A 17,500-nucleotide genomic window follows, 5' to 3' on the forward strand; every position below is an offset into this window, starting at 1 on the left:
ATTTTTGTTGGTGTTTGTGGTGCATATATTTGCCAAGACAAACACATGTCCATGAATCTGTATACTGCAAGTCTGATGATACATGTTGCAAGAATTAAGGGTTGGGAGGATGACTACATGGAAGGGGGGGGGGGGGGGAGACACAAGATGGAGAAGGGGCTGTCCACCCACGGGTCTGTTGTGATGGGATGATTCAGAGTCTAAACAGCATATGGTGCCTCCCTGGGCATCAACACACATTCTACATGTCCAGCAACACAACCACACATACACACACTCATACTCTTACACAGAGACTAACAGTCTCTCTCTCTCTCTCTCTCTCTCTCTCTCTCTCTCTCTCTCTCTCTCTCTCTCTCTCTCTCTCTCTCTCTCTCTCTCTCTCTCTCTCTCTCTCTCTCTCTCTCACTCTTCTCTTTCCTCTTTCTCTGTCTCTTTCTCTCACTATCTCTCTCTCTCTCTCTTCCTCTCTCCTCTGTCTCTCTCTTTCTCTCGCCTCTCTCCCTCTCTCACTCTCTTCTCTCTCTCCTCTGTCTCTCTCTCTCTTTCTCTCGCCTCTCTCTCTCTCTCTCTCTCTTCTTTCTCTCCTCTGTCTCTCTCTCTTTCTCTCGCCTATCTCTCTCTCTCTCTCTCTCTCTCTCTCTCTCTCTCTCTCTCTCTCTCTCTCTCTCTCTCTCTCTCTCTCTCTCTCCTCTCTCTCTCGCACTCTCTCTCGCACTCATTTGCTCTGCAATGTTAAGCATGAATTACACTGACTAACCTCTCTAATGTTGAGTGTGAGTAACAAGTATAATGTTTACACTGTAAATTGCTTTAAATAAACTGTTTCTTCTGAAATGGATCATTGGAGGACCATTGATTCAATATAAAGGTTCTCTGATTGGTATCTTTATTTCAGTAATCAAACTGTATCTTTTAACCAATCTGTGGCCCATGGACAATCCTTCAGAGAAACGTAAGTCATTTTTAAAATGATTGAATTGGATCAACAGAACTCCTACTCTGTGATGCTGTACTCTGCCGTCCTCCTCCTGGGGGAGCAGCCCCCGGCCACCATCTTGATTCACCATTACATCATCACCGGGAGTGTCCTTCACTTGACCCCGCGTGGTGGCACTCAAACGGCTGAGCAGCACATGCATCAATGAGATGATCTACACTGCATGCGCGATTGATTCTTCAGCGGGACTGAGCCATTATTGTGAGGCAATAGAACGGTCATTTTGCTTAATTTTTATTACTAAATGGCCGTTTGGTATTTGAGAAGTGACAGGCTCTGTTGAGGTTGTGTTTTGTTTCCTCTAATCCTCCGAGGGGGCTTATTGTCCAGAGAGCTAGGCTACTGGTTATCAGCCAGTTAAAGTCAATATGGCTGCCAAGATATATGGCCTTCTGGGTCTCCCCTCTTGAATTGATTTGCCCGAGAAGGGCTTAAACACAACAATAAATAAATAAGCCATGATTACAAATCACTTAACTTGGAGCTTTTGATTACACTTGTTTCATTAAAATCAAGATACAAATTAAATGCTTTGATTGATAGTTTGATGATTGCGATAGTGATTGCGAACGAAAAGGCCGCAATTCCGTTCGTCAAATTTGAAAATTGTCTTAGAAAGGCCAATCATTTGGCATAAGTGTGGGAAAAGTAAAAGAGTCCCAAATACTGTTATTAATATAAAAAAAAATGTAACACGTACGTTTACGTGTTTTTTAAAGATTTTTCTTAATATATGACTCAATCAGTACGTTTACATGCATAGCTTAATCCGATCAAGGCCATAGTTCAACTATGCTCCTCAATCGGACAACTACAATTGTCAGAGTATACATGGCGGTGAGAAAATTGATTCATTGCCCGAAGCATTTCATTCCCCGGTACGATAGGTGACGCTGTACCCATCTTCAACTAATAGGGTCACTGGCTGACCTCGCAACAACAAACATCTCCCAGCTTTCTTGCGGAATTTCACGGAGGAACATCCTCTTTTGGTTGGTCCCACTCGCTATTCTGAAAGTTCAGTGAGGCCGACCGTGCTACTCGACAACAAAAATGGCTGCGCCCGTAAAGAGATTTATATTCATTGCGACTAGGACGTACCCGCGTACCATACAAATGGATTACCCCATAACACTGCTAGAGAACGAGAATATTTCTACATCCGGAACGTCATGCACTGGGGCGTGGCTAGGCTCCCATGATGCGGAAGTAATCTCTCCTTGATGTTTCCCTGCCCTGCGCCAATAAGCAGTTTTCATAGGAATGAATGGGCGCTATGTTTTAATCCGCTGTCCTTTTCTTATAGGTCCATGCTACCGTCTCCTTCTACTTCCGGCTCACGGCCCACGGAAAAGATTGCGAGGATGCGCAGAACGTGAAATCAGATTCCAATCGAATTGAACGTGCACATGCACGCTTAATGCGAATAGCAATCGAATAATCTAGGGGTCTTAATCCGACTATGAGTGACCCGATTCAATTCGATTTTAGTCAGACTAAGGTGTATACGTGCATCTTGATAATCCAATCATAGTCGGACTAAGACAATGATTACATTTTCTTGAGTGACATGTAAACGCACTGAATGAATGTGGATCAGAATCCCAGTCCCAGGGTCCACTGTGGACCAAGTGAAAGCCCCCTGGTGAGACACTGCCATATGTATTATCAGAAGCCAAACGGACAGACTTTGACCCTGAGTCGCAGCCTCCAGAAAACAGAGATAACATCTGTCTCTCCTCCACCACCACGCAGCCGTCCTCCCACACACTGCAGGCCTCCGTCCGCATGGCGGGGCGCGTCTGGCCCAGCCATCCCTACCACTGAGTCACGCACCGCAGACCTGCCTGCACAGACCCTGTGGTAGAAATATTCGCCAAATGTTAGAAAATAATAGTGGAGAGGACTGTACCAGCAGGGGGAAGAGGGGCAGGCTCCCCCCCGCCCCTCCCCCACTCCTCCCTTCCTCCCCAAACCCGCTCACCCACCACCAGGACCTCCATGTTCCCAGGTGCTCTCCAAACCATCCACCTTCAATAAGACCTCCTTCTGGAGCTGTCGCAGTTTATTCCCTGCATGCACTTGGGTTTCCTCTCTCTCTCTCTCTTTCTCTCTCTCTCTCTCTCTCTCTCTCTCTCTCTCTCTCTCTCTCTCTCTCTCTCTCTCTCCCGCTCCCTCTCCCTCTCCCTCTCCCTCTCCCCTCTCTCTCTCTCTCTCTCTCTCTCTCTCTCTCTCTCTCTCTCGCTCCTCCTCCCGTTGCGATGCGTTTGGCCCCAAACAGCGCTCCACCCCCTCACCCCAGCCCTTCCCCACCCCTTCATCACACAGGGAGCGTCTCCTTCCCTGAATATGCAGATCGGTTCATTCAGCTGTAGTTGCTCTCTCTGTATAATGCAGCTGCAGCACTTTCAAAGACTGAGAGGAAATGCTTACGTGGGTGTTTTTCTCTTCCTTTTTTTGTGGTGGGAGGTGATGGTGGGTGCAGAGGGGCTGGTGTGTGTATGTTTTGTTTATTTCTTTGGTGGGGGGGGTTGAATGCGGGGGTCTACCGTGGGGGGTGCCTCAGTCCATCAAGGCCTGCAGCCAGAGATGCGTTTTAAAGGGTGGGTTGAGGCGAGCAGATCTAATAGCAGATACTAATACAGATTAATTCAACTAATTCCTTCTTTGTTGATAAGTCATTATTTTCATTGTGCTTTTCAACATGGCTTAGCAGCATCTGTTTGTACTGATAGGCACTCTGCAACTTACCTGGCTGCAGCCTCTGCAGCAAATATTTCTTTAACATATTCCGAAACAGCTGAGGAGGCAAGAAAAAATGCTGCATTTAAAGCAGATCCTTCCAGAATCAAGGCACATGTAATGACTTCAGAGGAGCAGCCCCCCATTAGCATTCCCTCCCTGCTAGCCATAGTTTGCACAGTCTAGAGGGTGAGCGGTAATGCTGATGTGGTTCCACTGTAAAACATCATGCAAATACACTGGCATATTAGCATTGTGCTAACAAGTATCTGTCAGCAAACATGCACAGTCAATTTAGTGCATTGAGGACACATGTAGACCTACTGCTAACAAGATCTTGCTTTGTCACCATCCTTGTGAGAGGCATCCAGAATAAGCGTCCAGAATGTATAATTACAATTAAATTCACATCATTAATAATCACATATAGAAATAAATGATAGACGCTCACAGAGAATAAAAGACAGTGGCGTGGACGTTGAATGCGCCTCCATAAAGCACCTTGGACGCATATGTTGTGTTTTTGATGAAGGACTGAAAGCAGCGGCTGAGTCGGCATTATAAAGTACACAGCGATGATGCGTACAATACTGTAGTTATTTCCCCACCTCCATTTCTGTGAGGCTTTCTGCAGCCTTAGCACTAAAATGTGATTCAAGCTTTCTGTGAACAAGTGTGCTGCTTGCCAACACAAATGACAGCGGCGGAACGGGCCGCGAGCCATACTCCTCTCCTGACTATTAAGACCGAAAAACAATCAACTGGCCAATCAATACAAACACAATCTGAACTATTATTGATTATCAAGCCCTACAGAATGGGTAATAATAGTTATGGACCTGGCTTCATACACTCCGTGGGGATGGTGAGCCCTCACAACACAGTGGAAACACACCGACGGCGGGGAGGGGAAGAAGTGATGGAGCTAGGTGTTTCATCTTTATTTGTGTCTTTCTCCCTCTCTCACGGAGAGTCCTTTGTACAAAGCTAGCCGGACAGCTGAGCAGCCATACTTCAGCGGGCTACGAGGCTTGCTGCTCCTCAGCCCAGCATGCTGCAGTCTCATCACTCACTGTAAGGCAGACCCTTACTCCATCAGCTGCATTTGAGCTTTCGGGCAAGTCAGCAACTATCTCCCTTGTACGAACACACACACACACACATACACACACACACACACACACAGCCGCGAGTACACGCACACACACACACAGACACACCAACACACACACGCACAGTCGCACACGCGAGCACACGCACACACACACACATATACACACATATACACACATATACACATACAAACACAGAGCTCCTGCACAAAATAAAAATCTATGGGTGGGAGCCGCCAGGGGCCCTTGGCTGTCCTCTCAGCCCCCAGTGGGGGGGCCTCTGGGGGAGTTTAAGCCCTAATCTGAGTGACAGGCCATAAAGTAACCTAACGAGGTGGGCAGTAATCATCCTCCTCTAAGATGGAGGTGCACAGAGACACTGCAGCACTTTGGCCATTTAGGGGACGAAGCTTCTGTCTTCTGTGTGTCTCTAAATACAAGTCAACGTTAATCTTTCAATTACGCTGCTGGCCTCGCCTCCCAACATCATCATCACTTTCAGGAAGGGTTATTAGATTAGCAGGGAGAACGATGCCTGGATCCTCTGTGAGGAACCCTACCCTCACTGGATCATAAACGAGCTGGACTCTATCTTTGATGCAGTGCTCGTGAAGATAAGCGCTGACGGCGCTGGCCGGGGTGAGTTCCAACACAAACAACCTTACTCCCGCACCCTATTATCAGTTTGTTGAGAAGCTTATGGCCGTGCTATTCATTGCAGCAGCGACCCTATGTAGGGGAACGAAGATAAACTCAACAGTAATGTCACTTGGGAAAAACAATAGCTCCAAACCAGATTTGAAAAGAGCAAGCTATTAATATATGAGCGACGTGTATATAAAGGAACTGCCCGGAAAAACACACGTGCGCCTCTATGTGCTCGCAAAGTATGTTTTCCTCTCTAAGATTCCGGATTTAGTCCATCTTTTCATGGTTTAATGGCTCACAGAGATAATGAAGTGATTTAAATTCACGGTCACGGCTTGGCGGTGGAGAAACCAAAAGGACCTCACCGATAGCGCCCTCCATCACGGTGTGTGTGGCTTCCGGCAGCGGCGGGCCTACGTGAACATGAATTATAACACAGTGGTGGTTTGACCGTGTCCACACTCACATGGGCGTCCAGGAGGTCGATGCTGTCCAGACTCTTGCTCCGGTGGATGCGGCCCTTGATGCGCCGCAGAGACGGCTTGCCCTGAAGAGTGCTTGTGGAGGAGGAGGCTGTGATGGACCCGGCGGTAGGGCTCGGGTGTATCCTAGTGTGTGTGTGTGTGGGGGGGGGGGGGTAGAGGGTCAGAGAAGGACAAACACACAGTACGTTAATACCAGCGCACTCGGGTGTGTCAGGGAGGACACTATGCAGTGGTGCTCGGCCATGGACTGAGAGGAGGGAGTGGATAGGGCTGGAGGCCATGCAGGCCTTCTCCAACTCAACAATACGCTTATCGCTTCCGTGTCTGAGCTTTTTCAAAAGACCATATATACCCACTGGGGGCGGACACAGGGATTCAGAGGGTCTGTAGAGCAGTGGAAGGCCACGAGGCCCTGTAGTGTGGAGGAGCCAGCCATTCAGAGGGTCTGTAGAGCGGTGGAAGGCCACAAGGCCCTGTAGTGTGGAGGAGCCAGCCATTCAGAGGGTCTGTAGAGCAGTGGAAGGCCACGAGGCTCTGTAGTGTGGAGGAGCCAGCCATTCAGAGGGTCTGTAGAGCAGTGGAAGGCCACGAGGCTCTGTAGTGTGGAGGAGCCAGCTCTCTGGACAGACCGGACTGCAGGGCAGTTCAAAGTGGTTCTGTACGGGCCGGCTCCTCCACACCACGCCGACGTACATAGGTGGGTCAAGGGAACACGGGACGGGGGGGCAGGGGGATGAGACGGATGACCTCGTCAGGCGAAGAAGAGACATATCACCTGTCATACTGACCGCCATTCGTCATGGCAATCCTCTGCCGCCCGTACAGTTCAGCGGACCAACCGCAAAACGCAATCTCCCGCTCTGCTGTATGCTGCTCTCTCTCAGCTCCCTACCTGCGTGTTTCACAGACGGGATCCGTTCTCCCGCTGCTCTAGTTCGCACAATGTATTTGTTTAGTTCATTTGTGTTGAATTGTTTGGAGATCTTTGTCTTGAAATGAAACCTTTATAAAACACGGCAAGGTTACCGATTCAGACTGCCTCTGCTCCATTTCCCTTTCTTCAGCTTAAACTTCCATTTACACAAAGACTTTATTGTTAGGTTTCATTGCACTCATGGGGTTTGTAAGAATAAGTGTTGAGAAATGCAAAAGTGTAAGGAAGGAAAATATGTAATTATGACCAGTCTCTCCCTCTCTCTCTCTCTCTCTCTCTCTCTCTCTCTCTCTCTCTCTCTCTCTCTCTCTCTCTCTCTCTCTCTCTCCCTCTCTCTCTCTCTCTCTCTCTCTCTCCCCCTCTCTCTCCCTCTCTCTCTCTCTCTCTCTCTCTCTCTCTCTCTCTCTCTCTCTCTCTCTCTCTCTCTCTCTCTCTCTCCCTCTCTCTCTCTCTCTCTCTCTCTCTCTCTCTCTCTCTCTCTCTCTCTCTCTCTCTCTCTCTCTCTCTCTCTCTCCCTCTCTCTCTCTCTCTCTCTCTCTCTCTCTCTCTCTCTCTCTCTCTCTCTCTCTCTCTGCATTAATTTAAAGCTTCCAATGACTAATCTGTGATTCATCCATAATTAAAGGTAGACATAATGCAAACTAAGCACAGCCAATACTAAATGAGACAGGTTTTTTTCTCGTAAACAAAAGAGCGGGCCGGACAATGAGAACATCTGTCTGATAGTGTGTCACCAGCTCCATGCAGTCCTACTCCGGCAGAGATTCAAACCCTCCATGTGCGTCCCATGTGGATCCCAGCCAAACCGCTCAGGCCTCAGAGCAGATCAGATCCCATTTAACGGTTCACGCTGAACTCCCACACTGACATTCAATCACCCCGTGAGGTTGATGCTGCCGATTCTTTTTATGAATTGGTTTCTGTGAATTATAACACCGTTTTCTAACTTTTCCCTTGCTTCGAGTTTAGAGCCGTGGTTTCAGGTGTCCTCCACAGACTTCTGGCCTTTAAATCTATCTTGATGTACAGCCCTGCAAGGAGAACAGCTCAACTTACTCAAAGTGAAAGCGTCATTGGCCTCTATACATTTGACGTATCCACTCCCTTGGCAACAGTCATTTATTTAATGAGCCGCACATAAAGCCAAGGGCAAACTACTCCATGCAAGCAGATCTCTACCCTGACCCAAAGCTACCTAGTGTTGAGGCGGTTAAAACCATGAAGGAGGTAGCTGGTTTTATTTGTATCTGTACTGATAACAGGCAGTAGTCTGTCTGTATTAATGAGAGCTGAAGGGATATTAAGGATCTTAACCACCTCTACTAATGCCTTGCATTGATTCTTAATACACCTAAGTCACCATGATTAGCATTAGCCTAAACAGGAGACCAAAAGTCAGGTGAACGTTTGGAAACACGCAGGAAAATGGTCGGTAATTATTTGAAGGGTGTTTTTTTCCCGAACGCTCGAATGCCCACTGCTTTGGGTTTACTGATAAGGTCGAGAATAATCTCCACTTATAACGTGCCCTCGATGAATCGATCGCATCGGTAACTTTAACCATCCGTAGTCCCGGTGAATATAGGGGAGTCCGTCTGAAGTGGGGGTGCGCAGGACTCAGTGCCAAGAGCACTGCTGTTGCCCACCAGTAAAGGGCTTCATAATGTAGTTCAGAGGAAAGGTCGGGCAGCTGCCTACTGCTATTATAGAGAAGAGAGGCTTGCATTAATCAATTGCTGCACTTGACGCGGTTCCCCCTCCGTTCAGAACGCCCCTGTGGGGACCTTCGGCTGAGATTTGCCGGAGCCATAATGGCCGATGCTTAATCAGCAGGTCAATATGCAATGTTACGCTCCATCCCTCCCATCCCTGCCAGGGCACCGCACCAAGCTTTAGGGTCCGAGGAGCCTGCATCCCTGACCATAATGAAGCACAGGACGACCGACAAACACACACACACACACACACACACACACACACACACACACACACGCACACACACACGCACAAATACACACATACCATACACATTCAGATATCCACATAAAGCCACTAAGTGTTAAGTTTATGTTGACACTTTGCACAGAGAATGGCACACACACACACACACACACACACACACACACACACACACACACACACACACACACACACACACACACACACACACACACACACACACACACACACACACACACACACACACACACAGACTCCATTTATACGGTGTTATCCACACAGAGTGCCCTACAACTGTAAATTCTGTTTTATTGCCATACTTGCAGCGCTGCAGCTCTCATAGCTTGAACAAATTGCAGTGCTGCTTCTGCTACGGGGCCTGGCGTGCAGCGAGGCAGAGCATAACTATGCCACAGCTTTTAGTCCAAAACCCTCTGCGATGCTACAGTCATTGCCCCCAAATACCTCAGGGCAGAATCCTACACAGAACCTGTTAGGTCCCATGGCCTTCATGGGATGAAACGGTTGAGGAAACATTGGGGAAACACAAAACACCTATTTTGTATTACCCTGTGGGTCTCGCAACAGAGTTTAGAGTTCATTAGGCCAGGTAAATGCTAATGCTAATGCTTGGCTGAGTGTGCAAGCGAGAATGTGTTCTTAAGACTGCAGGCGACGGGAACATCTGTTATGTAGCTGCTCATCTCTTTATGCTCAGAAGGAAACTAGTGAGGATTTCTTAATCATTTTGAGAGTGTGTTATTAACAGAGGGCCTACTACTGGAGAGAAGGCCTAGTACTGCAGTTTATCGTTTCATATGAAGTGTTTCAATGACCTTCCTCAAAGGCAGCACAACAGGACCTCAGTCCATTCTCTATTCTATTGTACTCTAATGTACTTCAATCCCTTGGTGACATTCACGCCTCTAGTTTAAGCTTAAGAATCCAATCGATCACGACTTAAGCATAGCGCACTGCATTAGGACATTTAAAACACTTGCTATGGTAGAGTGTGTGAACCAAAGATATTTGGTTGGTTATACTTGCTTATAATTATAAAGACTCATCACACCAACCCTTAGAGATTGAAACCTTCAACTCAGACACCACCATCATAAAAATCAAAGATGCAAGAAGGGTGAATAATCCATTTATCGTAATGCCAAAGGGGGAAGTAATGAACGAGATCTCCGCGCATGCACCTAGCCCTTTTGGCGTGTACATATTGTACTTAATAAGGGAATAGGCTGCAAGGTTATGAAAAACATGATACACAGACAAAGGTTCATGCTTTGGAGAGCAATGAGAATTATAAAATGCTTGTACACTGTGTACACTGGGTACATGGTGAGGGGCTTGCCGCGTGCTGCAATGATGCAATGATGCAGGCTTTTTAAGTAGTTTCAGGACATGCTTTTCTTGACCTCCAACTAAACTATATATTCTTTATTTAGAGAGTTGGGCTATGGTGTCTTCTATTCAAACGCAAGCCTAGAGGCTATTCTGCTTCTGAGTAACAGCAGTGTGATCGCACATATTCCATGATATTTACACTAGAAAGTATTTCAAAGAGATAATTGTGAAACCAATGCATGGTACGCTATGACAAATGGTACATGACAAACCATCACAGTGTGGTCATGCTATTGACAAACTTTGACAAACGGTGAAACAAATGAATACATGAATGTTTTGCCATGATGTCATGAACATGAAGGTTTGTAGGATTTCTATGCAGGGCTGGATATTCTTCATATTAATAATAATAATATTAATATTAATATAATAATAATTATAATAACTCATTCTCCTTGGCATATTCTCCTTGTCTGGGGCGCATTTTTGAAGCCGAAATATTGAAACATTATACAACCGTAAAATCCTATTTTAAATATCTAGATACCATAACATAAAAGCTGATTATGATCGGTTAATTGAAGATGAAACTGAAATGGAATCAGTAATTATTCTAATTAGAATAAATCCCCACATTGACACCGCTGATCTACAGAGGAACATTTGGGCTAAGAAGATGACTCAGGGCCAAGGGGTCCGAGGTTGCAGAGATCAAGCACTACACTTTGACCCCTGCTGAGGTCAAAGTGTTATCAGGGAATGACATCATCAGTGACATCATGGCTCTGTGTGGTCGACGGCGAGTGATTCTCCAAAAGTTAAGCTACTCATTAGCGTGCGTGGATGTGAGCAAGAGAAAGGTCAGGTGAAAGGGAATTATTCTGTTGTGTGTTGACTGACTGACTGCATACATAAGACCACAGCATCACTCGGTCCTTTGGAATAAATCCACCTTTTGAGTGACATGTAAAGTGTCATCTCAAGGAAACACTAAGACGGCACATGTTCAGAATGCTTTTGGTCGTCCTTCACAGTATTTCCTGGAGGATGATGTTGAGGGGTGGGTGAGGATGACCATGTGACAGTTGGACAATACATCAGAAGGACAACGATCCCGGCTGATGTTGGGAGTGCTGTGGGAGCACTCCGAGAGGAAGAGTGACCAGGCCGCTCTGCGTTAATGAACTGTCTCTCCTATCAAACGCGATGCTTATCCAGTGGTAATGAAGCGGACATTGTCACACAGATTGCAGCTCTGGACGTAATCTGCTTACAGCAGGGAAAGAGGGAGGGAAAAACAGATCCTTGGGAGGTGAATAGATATATACGGCCACAGGAGAGACAGAAAAGGATGGAGTGGGCACCACATGCACACACACACACACACACACACACACACACACACACACACACACACACACACACACACACACACACACACACACACACACACACACACACACACACACAATGGGAAGTAATGACGACATCCATGACAGACACAAACACACACGAACACACACATGACACATGACACATGATGACAGGAAGCCATGAGAAAATGTTTAATGAAAATGCATGTAGAGATTCACAAAGCGAAAGAGCAGAATCTGGGTTCTGGTGGTAAATAAGAACAGGAGAGGACCATAGTTCATGCGCTCAGTTTTATTCATTTGTTACATTACAGCTGGAGCATGGTGTAACATGGTTTATGCAATTAGTTTTTAGCATGAAATCTCCAATGGAATTAGCAGTGAACGGAAATTAGCATATGTATAACGCAGGCCTGACATCAAAGCATATGAAGTTGGAAGCCAGGAAACAATGATAATGCAATGACATCATTCTTCTACGCATTCATCTGATACAACCTGATAAAAAAAATAACACAGAAAAAGGAAAAGGGAAGGAGATATCGCACTGGAGCGGGAGGCGCGTTGCACATGACATTTACGCGCATGCAAATAGAGATAAACACACACACAAACGCAAACACACGCACGCACACACACGCACAAATAGGTGGACACGTCGCCCCCTCTGAACCGAGCTCCCAGCATGCGGAGTCGCCTTACCGACCGTGTCAGTGGCTCTAATGGTTTCAACACGGTGCTGCAGACTGGCTGCAGTGGGAACAGCATTATGTCACACGGTGGGGAACGCTCGTTTTGTCGTGCTGTGGTTCCGTGAGGCTTCCTGCATATGAAGCTGTGGTGGGAGGCGACGGCCCGTTGCCCCCCGCTCCACCTGCACCACACAACAATCCGCACTGAGAGGCATACTCACCACATACGTTTCCTGGGAGGAAGACAGTGTTCTTTGTTGGAGGCGGTCACCCCCAAAGCCAGCTGCATAACAGTAATATATTTCTGGTAATTCACCATGGTATTGTCCACCGCTACTAAAAATCCAACCCAAAGAAAAGCATAGGTGATCATATATTTCTTTATTCCGCCTTGGCTTCTTCCGTCTCCACTGCGTCTTCCTCGTGCAGCATCACAGCGCCATTTCCAGCGCTGAAGGACTGACAGGGAAAACACTCCCCGCGGAGCACAGCACAGAAAGGTGTCTCACCGCCACGACCCATGTCTGCAATGACACTCGAACCGTCTCAGCGCTCACAGCACAGCACCCAATCCATTCGAGTGTAGTCAGGATTGAAACATTGTCGTCCTCCTCCTCCTCTTTACAGGACCTGAGTGGAGACACTGGAGAGAAGCGCTGCAGCGTCCGAGCGTCCGTGCGTGAGGCAGGGGGGAGTGTGTGGAGGACGGGGAGTCAGAGGGGAGCGAGAGAAGAGGGAGGGGATACCAGAAGGTGGGGACTACTGAGGATGGGAGATGTTCTCTTGTCGCATCTATTCGGGAAGTCCAGCAGCTGAGCCACTCTGAATGCAAAGGCTTTTAAAAAAATAAGTCAATCTGATTTGGTTGTCAGAGCGGTGTTTAGAATAGAGAGAGTGATGGAGCTACTGGGAATTCATCGTGACCACTTCTCCACTCGTGTAATAGGCTCGGCGAAACGTTTTTAACCCGATAGCACCCTGATTTAAAAAAAGATTTTGCATTAGGCGAAATACCTAGGCTACTTAACTGACTCAATTTACATACCTACTGATTGAAAAATCTAAAGCAATTGTTTGTGCTTGTTGGTGGTGAAGAGAGATGGATCACAAGTCATCTTGAGACACCAAAGAATCTGAAGTTAAACCACTTTTGGCTTGATGCAGAAAGGTTTGCTATTTTCTTATTAGAAAATCAATATATATGTAGCGAATTAATACTATAAAGAAGACAAAAAAACGGTGTATATATATTGTTTTCTTTAAACAATCTTACTTACTATACATTACTTCTATAGCAGCAAAGCAAGGTGACTTTGTTTTTCAGTCAATACCGGCTGACAAACTGGTGCGCTACTAAGCTTTAGAGTAAGTCGATTAATCTAGATTCTTAGAGGAGAATGTATGGGAAATAAAAAACTCAGTTCACTAGTAGAGAGGCAAGGACTCACCTCCCCTCACTAAACCTACAGACTGAGCCACCACCTCCCCTCACTAGACCACTGAGCCACCACCTCCCCTCACTAGACCACCGAGCCACCACCTCCCCTCACTAGACCACTGAGCCACCACCTCCCCTCACTAGACCACCGAGCCACCACCTCCCCTCACTAGACCACACAGCCATCACCTCCCCTCACTAGACCACTGAGCCATCACCTCCCCTCACTAGACCACTGAGCCACCACCTCCCCTCACTTGACCACACAGCCATCACCTCCCCTCACTAGACCACTGAGCCATCACCTCCCCTCACTAGACCAGCACCCTGAGCCATCAGCCCAAGCCAAAGGTATTGTTTACATTGTATTCTTTATTTATTTTTGTATCTTACATATTTTTTACCTTGGAAGGGTAGTCGTGCTGCCAATAACCACATACATGTCGGCACAATGCCAGCTTCACCTCTATCAGCATCTGGCTATTGTCTTGCTTTGATTCAGTCCTACTCCACCAGGAGGACTCTGGTGAGGACAGAAAACCACCTGGATCCTGGATCAGATCATGTCTCCATATGTCAGGTAACACCTACATGCAGCACCAGCTGATACACATGCAAACCTTGTTTGAACACTATGAAGGCAGCTCTGGCATTGTAAACTGAACAGTTTAGACTCGATGTGAAGGGTAGACAGGCCGCACAAGTGTAGCACCAGGGCAGTGACCAGCATTGAGGACACCCATTTCAAAAAACAGATCCTCCTTTAGTTGTTTTGACTAAAGGTACCCCACGCGCATGCAGATAGATTAACACACACACACACACATGCACACGCACGCACACACACACACACACACACACACACACACACACACACACACACACACACACACACACACACACACACACACACACACACACACACACACACACACACACACACACACACACACTAACACACTAAGTCTCATAACGTCATTCATCTCTAACTTAAAGAAGACCGCAAAAAATCATTTTGAAACAGCATTTCAGATTAAAAGCAGCTTTTACCTTAACACTGTTAGATTCGCCCTTGCTTTGATCCCCATTCTGTTTACTACTACTAACACCCGCTTCATCCAAAAGGACTCACAGTGGTGGTGATTAAGGTGCCGGTTAACGACCGGGAACCTTGCTCACGGATCACAGATCCAGCCCAGGGCAGATCAGCCTGGAGTCCACACCTAGTAGCATCTTTACCACAACATTCACTTTCACTGACTGATGCTTCCTGAGGAATAAACAATAGTACATGGTAGAGTTTAGACTAGTGTTGATATCAACATGTACATGGTAGTGTTGAGACTAGTATTCAGCGTGTACATGGTAGTGGTCAGACTATTGTTGATATCAACATGTACATGGTAGTGTTGAGACTAGTATTAATGTCAACATGTACATGGTAGTGTTGATATCAACATGTACCCGGTAGTGTTGAGTCTAGTGTTGATATCAACGTGTACATGGTAGTGTTGAGACTAGTGTTGATATCAACATGTACATGGTAGTGTTGAGACTAGTGTTGATATCAACATGTGCATGGTAGTGTTGAGACTAGTGTTGATATCAACATGTACCTGGTAGTGTTTAGACTAGTGTTGACATCAACATGTACAAGGTAGTGTTGAGACTAGTATTAATGTAAACATGTACATGGTAGTGTTGATATCAACATGTACATGGTAGTGTTGAGACTAGTGTTGATATCAACATGTACATGGTAGTGTTGAGACTAGTGTTGACATGAACATGTACATGGTAGTGTTGAGACTAGTGTTGATATCAACATGTACATGGTAGTGTTGAGACTAGTGTTGATATAAACATGTGCATGGTAGTGTTGAGACTAGTGTTGATATCAACATGGTGGTTTTCCTGATGTAAACTGGATATCTACGCGGTACCTTATTCTCAGAGTGTTGGATGCTACTGCCCGCTGTTACAGTAGTCCAATCCTGGTTAAAATACGATTAATACACTGGTAATGGAACCGTCCGAGCAGAACAGTACCGAGATAAATTCTCCAGCAGCACGCTCTGTCACATCTCATTGAGTACGATGTCATTCAGATTATGACCCCTTAACAGGCCACTCATGACATCATCGTTCTCTGAACCACGCAGCGCACGGTAGTCATTAGTACGGGGGAAACTGTTATGGATACCCTACCCACCACCACTAATACACACAGACACACACCTACCACCACTAAACTACACACACAGACACACACCTACCACCACTAAACTACACACACACACACACACACACACACACACACACACACACACACACACACACACACACACACACACACACACACACTTACACACACACACACACACACACACACACACACCATCGCTAAACTAGACACACACACACGCACACACACAAACACACACACACACACACACACACACACACACACCAACAGACACACACACAAACACACACACACACACACAAACGTACACACACACACACCAACGTACACACACACACACACACACACACACACACACACACACACACACACACACACACACACACACACACATAAGCACATCATTCACGCTCGCACACACACACGTACACATATGCATACACACCATGCATGCACCAGGTACGAATACATGTGCATGCATGCACACACATGCAAACATGCATCACCCATACACTCTTATCCATTCATCACATGCTCCCATAGACACATATCACACACTGCAGCAGGGGAACGCAGCCGCCCAGGTGAGTTGTGTGTCAGCGGGGAACAAATGGGCCAAGCGGCAGTGGGTCAGGGATTGTGCTGCAGTCTGCAACTGCATCCCAGACGTCCTCTGCTGCAGCACTCCCACACCCCCCTACTGCATCTCCAGTGTAATGGTACTGACCACCCCCCTACTGCATCTCCAGTGTAATGGTACTGACCATCCCCCCTACTGCATCTCCAGTGTAATGGTACTGACCACCCCCCCTACTGCATCTCCAGTGTAATGGTACTGACCACCCCCCCACTGCATCTCCAGTGTAATGGTACTGACCACCCCCCCACTGCATCTCCAGTGTAATGGTACTGACCACCCCCCCCCCACTGTATCTCCAGTGTAATGGTACTGACCACCCCCCCCCACTGTATCTCCAGTGTAATGGTACTGAGCAGCCCCCCCCCCCTCCACTGTATCTCCAGTGTAATGGTACTGACCACCCCCCCCACTGCATCTCCAGTGTAATGGTACTGAGCAGCCCCCCCATCATTTCCCTTCTCACATGGAAACCCTCTGCTGACACCTTATTACACACTGCACCCATTTCACACACACACACACACACACACACACACACACACACACACACACACACACACACACACACACACACACACACACACACACACACATACACACACACACAGACACACAGTACACACACATAGAAACACACGCATAGAAATGCACACAAAAACACAAACATGCAGAAACACACACGCACAAATATAGGAACAAACACACATACACAGACATAGACACACACACACACACACACACACACACACGTTCAGAACATGGAAGCCCATGTCACACAGAGATCTGGAGCGGACTGAAGCAATGTGTTCTCAGAGAGTAAATAGGACAGAGTTACTTGCCCTCTTTATGTGTCCTTAGACTCTCCCCACCACTGGGCTCTCTGTAGATCAAATACAGCGAGCTGGATGGTGAGGC

The 17,500-nt window shown here is 46.9% G+C and overlaps 1 protein-coding gene across 10 annotated transcripts in view; it reads right to left on the reverse strand.

Annotated features, from left to right (window-relative positions):
• The window catches only part of tjp1b (tight junction protein 1b), a 61,634-nt gene that overhangs the window by 39,133 nt on the left and 5,001 nt on the right, over window positions 1-17,500 (reverse strand). For 7 of the 10 annotated variants that reach the window (XM_030365505.1, XM_030365495.1, XM_030365498.1 and 4 more), the window contains exon 3: window positions 5,969-6,110. In XM_030365505.1, coding sequence (XP_030221365.1) covers window positions 5,969-6,110 — 142 coding nt within the window. Of the gene's footprint in view, window positions 1-5,968; window positions 6,111-12,522; window positions 13,262-17,500 lie in introns of those variants that run through there. The other 3 variants (XM_030365500.1, XM_030365502.1, XM_030365506.1) reach the window with 3 other exon arrangements.

This window comes from Gadus morhua, chromosome 9, assembly GCF_902167405.1.
Source record: "Gadus morhua chromosome 9, gadMor3.0, whole genome shotgun sequence".
In the NCBI taxonomy this organism is placed as follows: Eukaryota; Metazoa; Chordata; class Actinopteri; order Gadiformes; family Gadidae; genus Gadus; species Gadus morhua.